Source organism: Trachymyrmex cornetzi, unplaced genomic scaffold, assembly GCF_001594075.2.
Source record: "Trachymyrmex cornetzi isolate Tcor2-1 unplaced genomic scaffold, Tcor1.1 scaffold279, whole genome shotgun sequence".
NCBI lineage: Eukaryota > Metazoa > Arthropoda > Insecta > Hymenoptera > Formicidae > Trachymyrmex > Trachymyrmex cornetzi.
The window spans coordinates 50655-63097 of NW_017297471.1; the positions used below are offsets into that span (position 1 = coordinate 50655).

General features: G+C 40.2%; 2 protein-coding genes across 2 annotated transcripts; both read left to right on the forward strand.

The window, feature by feature from the left end:
- Window positions 1-4808: 4808 nt before the first annotated feature.
- LOC108762155 (uncharacterized) lies at window positions 4809-8969 on the forward strand. The gene has a single exon (XM_018509016.1). The coding sequence runs from the start codon at window positions 4809-4811 to the stop codon at window positions 8967-8969; it is 4161 nt and encodes a 1386-aa protein (XP_018364518.1).
- A 100-nt stretch (window positions 8970-9069) lies between these two features.
- Window positions 9070-10032, forward strand: LOC108762156 (uncharacterized). The gene has a single exon (XM_018509017.1). It carries the CDS (start codon window positions 9070-9072, stop codon window positions 10030-10032), a length of 963 nt encoding a protein of 320 aa, XP_018364519.1.
- Window positions 10033-12443: the final 2411 nt, after the last annotated feature.

The following is a 12443-nucleotide window of genomic DNA, read 5'->3' on the forward strand; positions in this document are numbered from 1 at the left end:
ACAGTCGAATGTGAGAAGAATAATCGACTGTGATTGGTCAATTTCTTACTCTTACTTCTTACTCCGTGTATTGTAGACGACGCCTGAAACCCTGTGCTTCTGCCAGAATATAGCCTCACTTTACGAGTCTTTTACGACCATTTACTGACTATCAAGGGAGAAAAGGACAGTTTTCATCGATTTTTACAAGTGTTTTAAAGCGAACCCATCGTTTAATTTCATCCAAATTGTCTTTGTTTACAAATGGCATCGTGCGTAAATTAACGTGTCATTCCTCGCTTCTGACGTTACGATTCCAACATGGCCGTCGCGACTACTCAGGAGCCTTAAGAAGCAACGGTATTAAATTTTACAGCAGACCATGATAAAAATACAAGGGTATGCTCATCAATTGTCTAAAACTCGTTCAGCTTGCGCATGTCCTTGCCTACGTCATATTCGGGTACGCGTTGATTGGTCGGTTCTGATTCGGGTGCAATCGGTGGTTATCGGTCGTAATTTATCATGGCGTCCATGGCGTAGTGCACGTTGTCATCGGTAGAAGTTAATGTTAAAAATATTTTCACGATGACCTGCATAGTGAAAGGATGCGGCAATTATATGAAAAAAACAAAAAAAACTGAGGGAAGTAAAATTAAATATTTTACCTTTCCAAAACAATCTGAAATTGCTGAACAGTGGCGTAAGCCACTCGTTGTGACGTAAACAAGGACAAAAATCTGATTGGTCATGCGCATGAGCATACCCTTGTCTTTTTATCATGCAGCAGACTACGTCTTAGCACTTTTGCCAGAGTACACGTTTGCTTTGCGCTCTTCCTGTGTAACTCATGTATATACGCGAGTCGTAATGTAAATGTATCGAGCGTTTCCTATAATTAAAAAAAAACAAGATGGGCAAAACGACGCGAGTAAGACGAAAACGTCCTATCGCTAATTATATCCGAAGAAGTAATTACTTTCTTCCGTGTTCAATGATCCGCGATAAAAGCCTAACCTACACATACCGATAAGCTTTCTTGACGAAGAAACGAAAGTGCTCACTGATGCATGACTCGAATTGCCATGTCTTTTAAACACCCTCAAAAAAGAGCTTGAATAACTGGACGCATTTCATGGCCCATAATATTACCGGAAATAGATGCAATACAATCGAAAATGATCGAAGCTTACATTTTTAACTACTAATCTCACGGGATGCTTAAAACTTTGCAATACTGTGCTTCGATTATGATAAATATTAATTAATATCGTATCGTGCTGCTTGTAGAAATCTATGATAAGGATGATAATGAACAGAGTAATATTTATCAGGAATTAATATTAGATAAAAGTTGTTGCAACATTATTTAACATTGAATTTTTTAATTGGTGTTATAATAATGTTTGTGTGTTATTATGTGCTCTTTCCTATTTCTCAATAATATTTAATTAGATGAATCTTCAAGTAGTAGTTAAAGGTCTGTCTTTTCAAGATTAGTACGATTTTATCGGTATAATCAATAATGTATTCCACGTTTACAAAAGTTATGTTTTTTATTTTTTTCCAATCTATGAAACAGCCATTTTTAAAACAACTTTAATTTTACAAAGTTTTAGATTTCTAAGGTATTTTGTAAATTACAAATAAATCGCTTACTTGAATTTTGTAACAAAAGGGAACTTATATGAATTAAATCTATTATATCTAAAAGCTCTCTTAGGAAGAGAAATGGAGACAGAGAAAGAGAGAAAATTTTGGTCCTTGTGGCCGAAATGTAGTACCTGTGTGCATTATACTATTAATAGACAACATTGTATTTCTAACTGAAATGGGAATTACATAAATTTATACTCTCCTCTTCTCATTAGTGAAGCACGATGGGATCATTACAATGTATGTATTTTACATCATGTAGAACTTTAGTATTACGCTTAACTTTCTAGGCATGTGATTTCCACATGTATCACAATTTCCATGAAGTTACTTTTCTCTTGTTGTCTATTACTACGAGGATTCTGTACTTACGCCATACAATGCTCATTTGTTAATCATTCTTCTTTTATTTAACTCGCAATTAATCAGATAGGACACTTCAAGTATTTCATGAAAATTTTAAAAATACACAACTGATGTGCGGTACCGACGTAACATACATAAATATAAAGTAATTACGTAATATATAAAATATTTATACAATTAATGTAATTCTAATTGCGATCAATAATTTGAAAATATTTATAACAAATTTTGAAGTTTGAACATGCCACGTGTGTTCCGATAAAATTATGTATCCAAAAATAAGAAATTTCTAAATTATTTCTCATTTCTCTCTCTTTCTTAAGTAATTTTATAATTCGAATTAATAAAATTATTAGAAATAAGTGATATACTCAAATATAAAAAATATTATATTTATTATAGTATATTAAAAAATATTTGATCAAACATTGAGACAGTATTTTTTCTTAAAAATCTAAAATATTTTATGCGCATTGTTACTTTATATTGTTACATAATAAATAATAAAAAGTACATCTACTTGGTACAACAATTACTTTATGAAGTATTCATTAATCGAAAGAAAAAATTTTACTAATTGATCAATCAATAGTCAAAATCGCAAGTGTATAATATTACCCAAGTTAATTATTATCAATTAACTTACACTTATTGTTTAACGTCTTTCCGAGCTTCCATCTTCTCCTTCTCATCGTTTCAGTTCGTTTATGACACATACTACAATCACTCATGAAAACACGATTAATTTGCGATCAAACGTAATTTTTCACGGCACTCTCAACATTAACCGCACGCGATGCACATTTCGTTGCATTGCGACGGAAGAATATTACAACTAGAGTATCATTGCGCAAGGTTTTCTACCCTCGGCTTTCATCTCGTGACGTAATAGACGACGGACTCGGACGGTGTGATGTGAAGAGAGTCAAAAATCGCGCGGCCAACTTCACGCTTCGCTCGCCGCGACAGGTCTGTTCTTTATTCCTGCACTTTATTCCTGAATAACAAACAAAAAATATAGTAGGCTGATAAGAGTCAGCGACGATAAACAGCACAAGTGTTATAGTGATCAATGAATGCTCAAAAAATAGATTGATGTCTTTTTTATTTGAATGTTTCGACTCCCTTTGGAGTCCTCCTCAGCAAGAATGATACAATTCCAATTAGTTCACATGTCAGCAATGCTTAAGTCACTCGCAAATTGACAAAAATGCAGCGTTGATAATCATCACAGAACGTGACAAGAAACGTGAAGCTTTGTTGAACATCTTAAATATTAAATAGTGGGTATAAGTTTAGTGTTCATATCTGTGCGACACGTTGTCGTTATCGGATGTTACGTATTCATGCGTCATTTCAGAGTTCGCGCGTGGAGGCACGCTCGGGAGTATGCGCGCGTTCCCTCAACGCCTTGACGCATGGCGTCTGTATGGCGTTGCACGCCCTATTTCGCGGCGCTGCACGCCCCTCTAGTAGCGCACCTCGCCCGATTTCCGGGCGCTGCTGTCCTCCCTCACGGAAGTGTTCCGAGAGCGGCCATGATACTTTCCGTTTTGCGTTTTGGCAAGAACCTCGTGTGTACGAAGTGTCCGAGACGGGCTGTGAACGATTGACCGATTATTATCCTAATCATAATTGTGTCGGAGACCTTGCGAAGCCCTACGATAGGGCGGAGAGAGAGAGTTGCGAAGCCCTACGATAGGGCGGAGATACACGCTTCCAAGTCGTGTGGGATTAACCTCATATATCCAACGAGTGGATATACAAAGAAAACCCTCTGAGGTTGATCCCGTACGTCCAGCGCGTGGATGTACATAGAAAAACCGCTGAGATTAATCTCATATACCCAGTGAGTGGGTATACAAAGCTACACCTCTGAGATTAATCTCATATACCCAGCGAGTGGGTATAAGTAGACCCTCGATGCCCTACGATAGGGCGGAGATACACGCTTCAAAGTCGTGTGAGTACTCTCGATTTTGCGTTATCTTTCTTTCTAATCCGGAACGTTACTATAGGTTACATGGACTATTACAATAGTTAGTGATGACCAACCGACGGAGACGCCATTTTACCGCTCCCGCTGAATGGTACCAAGGACATTAAATGGACGAACTTCTTCCTCACTGAGTTCAAGGGCCTGTATGCTGCCATCATCGTCCTCTACAGGCAACATCATCTGACGCTTTACGCTGATATCAAGCACCGATTGAATCTCTCTTTGTCTTCGATCATAATAGTTATAAGAACGATAAGTATCATAGGCAATATAATGAAATGTATGGAAAACCGTGGTGACGATATAACGCGAACCAGAGAACTGTGACTCGTACAGATTTTCAAATGTAGATACAGTGAATTCGATCTGTGAATAGCGAAACGGTTCCGTCTACCGATAGTCGTCACTGTCCTCTAGCGACAAGAGGTATTATCGAATCTATTCTATCAGCATAATAGTATCAATGCTTGTAATTAAAGGAGATTATAATGCAATTTATTATTCTATTTAATCTTCATTGCTGTTCAACATTCACCGGGATATAACATTTATTTTGCATACAATAGTTAATTTAAGTCTGTCACATAAGTTAGCTTTGCTACTTTTATGCTGAATTATCATAAATTAAATGCCGATAAACATTTATTTCGCGTAATGGATTAACATGTTTCATAAAAATAATTGATAGATAAAAAATAAAAGGTGATGGCTTTATTGTTTCCTTGATCGGCGCATTCCGTTTACTAGCAATCCTCTATATAATATAACATATTGGTCCTTCGAGCCGGATGCGCTGGTTTGGGGAGCGATGAGGCTGTCACATGTGGAAGCTCGTATAGAGCAGCAACTCGCGCTCGCTGATTTGATTGCTGGTGCATATGATTGTTTAATTAGTGTTGGCTTGAATAATGTAAATTTTCAGCGAATCCGGACGCGACTTGCTGCTATGCAAGAAGATTGGGAAAGGTTTTCCATTGTGCATGAAGCAATTATGAATGCCATAAAAGAAATGCTTCCTGAGGATAGGTTAGTCGCGCGGAGTCAACTATATTTCACAAATAACATGTTTGCCTCTACGCGCGAGCTCTATTTGGAGAACGTTGAGCGATTTAATTTGTTGATTGATGCCGATCGCGGAACCTCATTCGATTCGTCTTCTGTTCGTCTTGATGCTAATGCTCATTTCGGAAAGCCAAGTTATCATCAAACTAGATTACCGCGAATAGAGCTGCCAAAATTTAATGGCACTTCCGCAGATTGGCTTCCATTTAAAGATTTATTCAATTCCTTGGTAATTGCCAATCCTAGCCTTTCTTCTGTGGAAAAACTTCAATATTTAAAGACTTGTTTGATCAGCCCGGCTGACCATCTATTAAAGAATATGGCGGTTACTGAGGGCAATTTTCAGAGATCTTGGGATGCACTAATTGCATTCTATGAAAATAAGAGAGTTTTAGTGAACGCTGCTTTGCATTCGTTGCTTAGTTTAAAACGCATGACTAAGGAATCCGCCGTAGAAATGGAACGTCTTTATACAAGTATCTTACAGATATATAGATCCTTGGAAAATCTTCAACGACCAGTTGATTCATGGGATGACTTCCTTGTCTTTATTGCGACACGTCTCGACTCGGAATCGGTGAAGGCATGGGAGCATCATTTGGGTGCTACTAAGGAACCACCTACTTGGTCACAGTTCACCGAATTCTTAATTTCAAGGCTTCGCTCTCTTCAGGCTTTCGAGAAGTCTCGCGCTGGAAAATCTCTTCAAGTACAACCAACAACAGCCAAAACTCATTATCAAGGAAGATCCAGTCGGAATGACTCCAACAAGGAAAACGGTTGTCCTATTTGTTCGGGCAAGCATTATACATCATCTTGTCCTCAATACAGCACGAAGACGGTGCCGCAAAAGAAGCTAGTTATAACCAAGTATAAATTATGCTTTAACTGTTTGGGCTCCCATCGAATCGCAGATTGTAAATCAACCAGACGCTGTTTTAAGTGTGGTCTCCGGCACCACACCACTCTACATGCAGGACCTTCATCTACCATATCAATTAAGGAGGTCGGTAAGGCGTCTGATAAACCTGCCACCATCAAGCAGCCAACTGACGAACCTCGGACTGCAATATCAGCGGTTACCTCCATTGCGCCCAGCCATAGAGTATTATTAGCTACCGCTCGAATACGAGTGACATCTTCCAATGGTCACACGACCATAATAAGAGCCTTGATTGATCAAGGATCGGAAATCTCTGTAATTTCGGAGCGAATTGTTCAACGATTAAACATGAAGAGGAACCGTTCATCTCTTTCATTGATTGGAATTGGTGCTAAAACCTCCAATAGGACTAAAGGTGTTGTCAACGTTACACTCAGTCCACATTTTGAATCTGATTTTAAGTGTGAGGTCGACGCTTACGTACTGGTTAAACTTACCTCATTCGTTCCGTCGGTTCATGCCGGTCATAATTGGTGGCCGCATTTGGAAGGCTTACAATTAGCCGACCCTGATTTTGCTCAACCTGGATCGACCGACCTTATTCTAGGTGCGGATGTTTACGGAACCATTCTACTTGAAGGATTAATTAAAGGCTCTTCCAAAGCTCCGATTGCTCAATATACATCCTTCGGGTGGATAATATCCGGCTCTACAGGCCTTCCCATGGACCACGAGAGTGCCTTGAGTGCTCATGTGGGGATGGAGGAGGATGCGAGCTTAATTTTGCAGAGATTCTGGGAATTGGACGAAATACCGTCTTCCAAGGATTCATCTTTCACTCCAGAAGAGCAAGCATGTGAGAATCATTTTCAAAGGACGCACTCTAGAGATCAACAGGGTAGATACGTAGTAAGATTGCCATTCAAGGAGTCTACCAAGCGCCTAGGTGACTCAAGGAAAAGGGCCACATGCCTTATTCACAAATTAAAGCAACGTCTCGAATCGAACCCTACCTACTCTAAAATGTATTCGGATTTCATAAAAGAGTATGCTTTATTACAACACATGGAACTCGTACCGGATACTTCAATGGAACCATCTCACACCTTTTACTTGCCACATCACGGAGTCTTACGGGAGACTAGCCTGACTACAAAATTGCGAGTAGTCTTTAACGGATCTAGTAAGAGCACCTCAGGATATTCCCTGAACGATTTACTCTATGTCGGTCCTAAACTGCAGACTGATCTTTTCAACGTTTTAATATGGTTCCGCCAGTTCAGATACGTATTCTCATCTGATATTGAAAAAATGTTCCGGCAGATAAAGGTACATCACGAGGACTGGAGATATCAACACATTTTATGGATCAATGATTCGAATCATTTAGAGACTTACCAATTAACTACGGTAACCTATGGTATGGCATGTGCGCCGTTTTTAGCATTGCGTGCGATTTCTCAACTCATAATAGACGAAGGTAATCAGTTTCCTCTAGCAGTTCCAACACTTACTCAAGGTCGTTACGTGGATGACCTCTTTGGAGGTGCTGATACAGTCGAAGAAGCACAAGTCATTGTTCAACAAATACACCAGCTTTGCACGGCGGGCGGATTTCATCTGCAGAAGTGGACTAGTAATAGCTCTGAAATCCTAAGCTTTATTCCTGAGAAAGATCAAATCTCCCGGTCTTCAGTGCCCATTGAAGAAAATTTAATAGTCCACTCACTTGGACTGGCTTGGCACCCGGGGACCGACAGTTTTCAATTCAACTTTCAGAATACTTCGACGCAAATTCCAACCAAGCGGATTGTGTTGTCGACCATTGCAAAATTGTTTGACCCCCTTGGACTTCTTTCTCCAATCACTATATTAGCCAAGATCCTTATGCAAGAGATCTGGACCTTGCGTTTACAATGGGATGAACCACTTCCTACAAAGGTGGCAAACAAATGGCGTTGCTTCGTTAACAACTTGCAGGACTTAACCAAACTCCGCTTCCCCAGGTGGCTCGGGTTGATATCACATCAACGCTTCGAAATACATGGATTTGCTGATGCATCTCCCGGGGCCTATGCAGCAGCAGTTTACAGTAGATCAATTACCAGTAATGGAACTGTTCATACGCAACTTATTTGCTCAAAGACGAAGGTTGCTCCTCTGAAACGTATGACGATACCGCGACTGGAACTTGCTGGGGCCGTTCTTGTAACCAAATTAGTAAAGCATCTGTTACAGATTTTAAATCAAGACAGTATCACGATTCTTCTGTGGACTGACTCCACTGTCGTCTACACATGGATTACGAACCATCCGTCACGGTGGAAGGATTTCGTGCATAACAGAGTCTGTTATATTCAAGAAGCTTTACCACAAGCACAATGGAGTCTTGTCTCAGGACGAGAAAATCCAGCAGATCTAGCCACTCGGGGACTTACACCCCTTCAATTAGCCGAGAAGGACTCCTGGTGGGTTGGTCCCACTTGGTTATCGAAACCATCAGAGTGCTGGCCTCGGAAGCCTACCACTTTGGAAAATGAGGAAGCGTGTGAAGAACGACCTCGTAATATATTGACCACTGGTGTCAATTGTGACAAAAGTTGGGATCTTTTGTACAGATATTTAACACGACTAATTAGAATTACGGCAAGATGTCAACGCATAATTAAACGTTTGAAAAAGGTTCCTAATTCCTCCTTGCTTCACCCTATCACCACTACAGAGTTGCAAGTTGCGAAACTTTTCTGGGTAAAACTTGTACAAGCTTCGGCCTTCTCTCGAGAACTTCAACTGCTTTCCACTGAACAATCGCTACCTTCATCTCATCCACTTAAACGACTCACCCCTTTCAAAGACCAGGAGGGTATTTTACGAGTAGGAGGACGCCTACAAGCATCATCACTTAATGTGGAGGCAAAACACCCAGCGATACTTCCGAGGTATTCGCCACTATCCGATTTGATTATCGCCGATGCTCATCTTCGAACATTGCATGGTGGAACACAGGTTACCTTGTGTGATTAGAGAACAATTTTGGATTATTGGAGGCCGTGTTCCGGTAAGAAGTCACATACTCAAATGCGTCAAGTGTGCGCGATTCCGATGTGAACGAGCACAACAATTGATGGGTCAATTACCCAGAGAGCGAGTAAACCCGTCTCGTCCATTTTTGAATACCGGCGTCGATTATGCCGGACCCTTTGTGCTGAAGACATGGCGAGGAAAGAACGCTCGCACTTACAAGGGTTATATTGCTCTCTTCACTTGTTTTTCTACTTCTGCCATTCACCTTGAGATGGTCACCGATTACACGACTGATGCCTTTATGGCTGCATATAAAAGATTTACCGGGCGCAGAGGAATCTGTGCCACCCTTTGGAGCGACTGTGGCACCAACTTCAAGGGTGCGGACGTTGCATTGAAGAAATTGTTCTCAGAAGCGACAACCGAGGCAAGATCTCTCGCCACTTTGTTAGCCAACGATGGCACACAATGGAAGTTCAACCCCCCTTCAGCGCCACACTTTGGTGGCAAATGGGAAGCGGGAGTCAAATTGGTAAAATACCATCTGCGCCGAGTAGTTGGAGAAACTTCGTTAACCTACGAGGAAATGACTACATTTCTAATTCAGATTGAAGCAATCCTCAACTCGAGACCGTTGACTCCATGCAGCGACGATCCAGATGATCTAAATGTATTGACCCCTGGTCATTTTTTAATAGGTTGCGCACCTACCGTTTTGCCGGAGTCGTCCCTCGAGGACGTAAAATTAACTCGTTTATCTAGATGGCAGCTGATGCGGAAGATGATAGACAGCTTTTGGACTAAATGGTCCAGAGAATATTTACAGAGATATCATGCTATATCTAAGAGGCAAGATAATACGAGCACTATCGTTGAGGGTACCGTAGTATTAGTACTCGATGAAAGATACCCCCCCGCTAAGTGGCCAATGGGAAGAGTTATTGCGGTTCACCCAGGCGATGATGGGTTAGTTCGAGTTGCTACCGTAAAGACTCTAACGTCTACCTTAACGAGGCCTATTGTCAAATTGTATCCACTTTCTGTCTCCATGGAAAGGTCCTAATTTATTCGTTTACTACATTAACGAAGGCGGGCGGTATGTTACGTATTCATGCGTCGTTTCAGAGTTCGCGCGTGGAGGCACGCTCGGGAGCATGCGCGCGTTCCCTCAACGCCTTGACGCATGGCGTCTGTATGGCGCTGCACGCCCTATTTCGCGGCGCTGCACGCCCCTCTAGTAGCGCACCTCGCCCGATTTCCGGGCGCTGCTGTCCTCCCTCACGGAAGTGTTCCGAGAGCGGCCATGATACTTTCCGTTTTGCGTTTTGGCAAGAACCTCGTGTGTACGAAGTGTCCGAGACGGGCTGTGAACGATTGACCGATTATTATCCTAATCATAATTGTGTCGGAGACCTTGCGAAGCCCTACGATAGGGCGGAGAGAGAGAGTTGCGAAGCCCTACGATAGGGCGGAGATACACGCTTCCAAGTCGTGTGGGATTAACCTCATATATCCAACGAGTGGATATACAAAGAAAACCCTCTGAGGTTGATCCCGTACGTCCAGCGCGTGGATATACATAGAAAATCCTCTGAGGTTAATCTCATATACCCAGCGAGTGGGTATACCAAGCAAAACCTCTGAGATTGACCTCATATATCCAGCGCGTGGATGTACATAGAAAAACCGCTGAGATTAATCTCATATACCCAGTGAGTGGGTATACAAAGCTACACCTCTGAGATTAATCTCATATACCCAGCGAGTGGGTATAAGTAGACCCTCGATGCCCTACGATAGGGCGGAGATACACGCTTCAAAGTCGTGTGAGTACTCTCGATTTTGCGTTATCTTTCTTTCTAATCCGGAACGTTACTATAGGTTACATGGACTATTACAATAGTTAGCGATGACCAACCAACGGAGACGCCATTTTACCGCTCCCGCTGAATGGTACCAAGGACACTAAACGGACGAACTTCTTCCTCACTGAGTTCAAGGGCCTGTATGCTGCCATCATCGTCCTCTACAGGCAACATCATCTGACGCTTTACGCTGATATCAAGCACCGATTGAATCTCTCTTTGTCTTCGATCATAATAGTTATAAGAACGATAAGTATCATAGGCAATATAATGAAATGTATGGAAAATCGTGGTGACGATGTAACCAGAGAACTGTGACTCGTACAGATTTTCAAATGTAGATACAGTGAATTCGATCTGTGAATAGCGAAACGGTTCCGTCTACCGATAGTCGTCACTGTCCTCTAGCGACAAGAGGTATTATCGAATCTATTCTATCAGCATAATAGTATCAATGCTTGTAATTAAAGGAGATTATAATGCAATTTATTATTCTATTTAATCTTCATTGCTGTTCAACATTCACCGGGATATAACATTTATTTTGCATACAATAGTTAATTTAAGTCTGTCACATAAGTTAGCTTTGCTACTTTTATGCTGAATTATCATAAATTAAATGCCGATAAACATTTATTTCGCGTAATGGATTAACATGTTTCATAAAAATAATTGATAGATAAAAAATAAAAGGTGATGGCTTTATTGTTTCTTTGATCGGCGCATTCCGTTTACTAGCAATCCTCTATATAATATAACATCGGACATGGGTTTAAAAATGCGTGATTTTATTAAAAAATTGTAATATACCCACTATTTAATATTTAAGATGTTCAACAAAGCTTCACGTTTCTTGTCATGTTCCGTGATGATTATCAACGCTGCATTTTTGTCAATTTGCGAGTGATTTAAGCATTAATTGCGGACATGTGAGCTAACTGGAATTGAGAAAAAATAAAGAAGACATCAATTCATTTTTTGAGTATTGATTGATCACTATAACACTTGCGTTGTTTACATCGTTGACTCTCATTAGCCTACTACATTTTTTGTTTGTTATTCGAGAGTCCTTATATTATTATTGTTTTTGTTTTATTCCTGAACTGATTGCATGTGGCGCAGGAATAAAGAACAGATCTAGTACTACTAGAGCACTGTAAAATACACACTAAAAAATCGTGCGTCCATATGTAGAATTTTTCTTGTGTTACCACATTTTGATTATTACTTCAATGTAAAATTAACATACAACTGATATGTTATTATTTTTTGTAACATTTTGATGTGTTAGATTTATGTCACCTTTCTAACTTAACAATTGCGTATGTCAATTAAAAATGGAATATTATTTTGAGTGTTTTTAACATAATCGTTTCAATTAATCTATATATCTCAAAGTCAATTTAACATCTAAGAATTGTTTCATTCACATTATATACGAACAAAAATGTTTTATTAACATTTTTTTACGAGTTACTGCAACTACTCTTCTATGTATACTCTACTTATTTTATACAGGGTGGACCATCTGAAGTGATCCAGTCAAATATCTCGAAAACTAGTAGGGATAGAGAAAAATGTTTCGTATGAAAAGTTTAGGGTTACACGG

Excerpts from the sequence above, each read along its gene's own strand:
- LOC108762155 (XM_018509016.1), top strand. The coding sequence starts at position 4,809 with ATGAGGCTGTCACATGTGGAAGCTCGTATAGAGCAGCAACTCGCGCTC.
- LOC108762156 (XM_018509017.1), top strand. The coding sequence starts at position 9,070 with ATGGGTCAATTACCCAGAGAGCGAGTAAACCCGTCTCGTCCATTTTTG.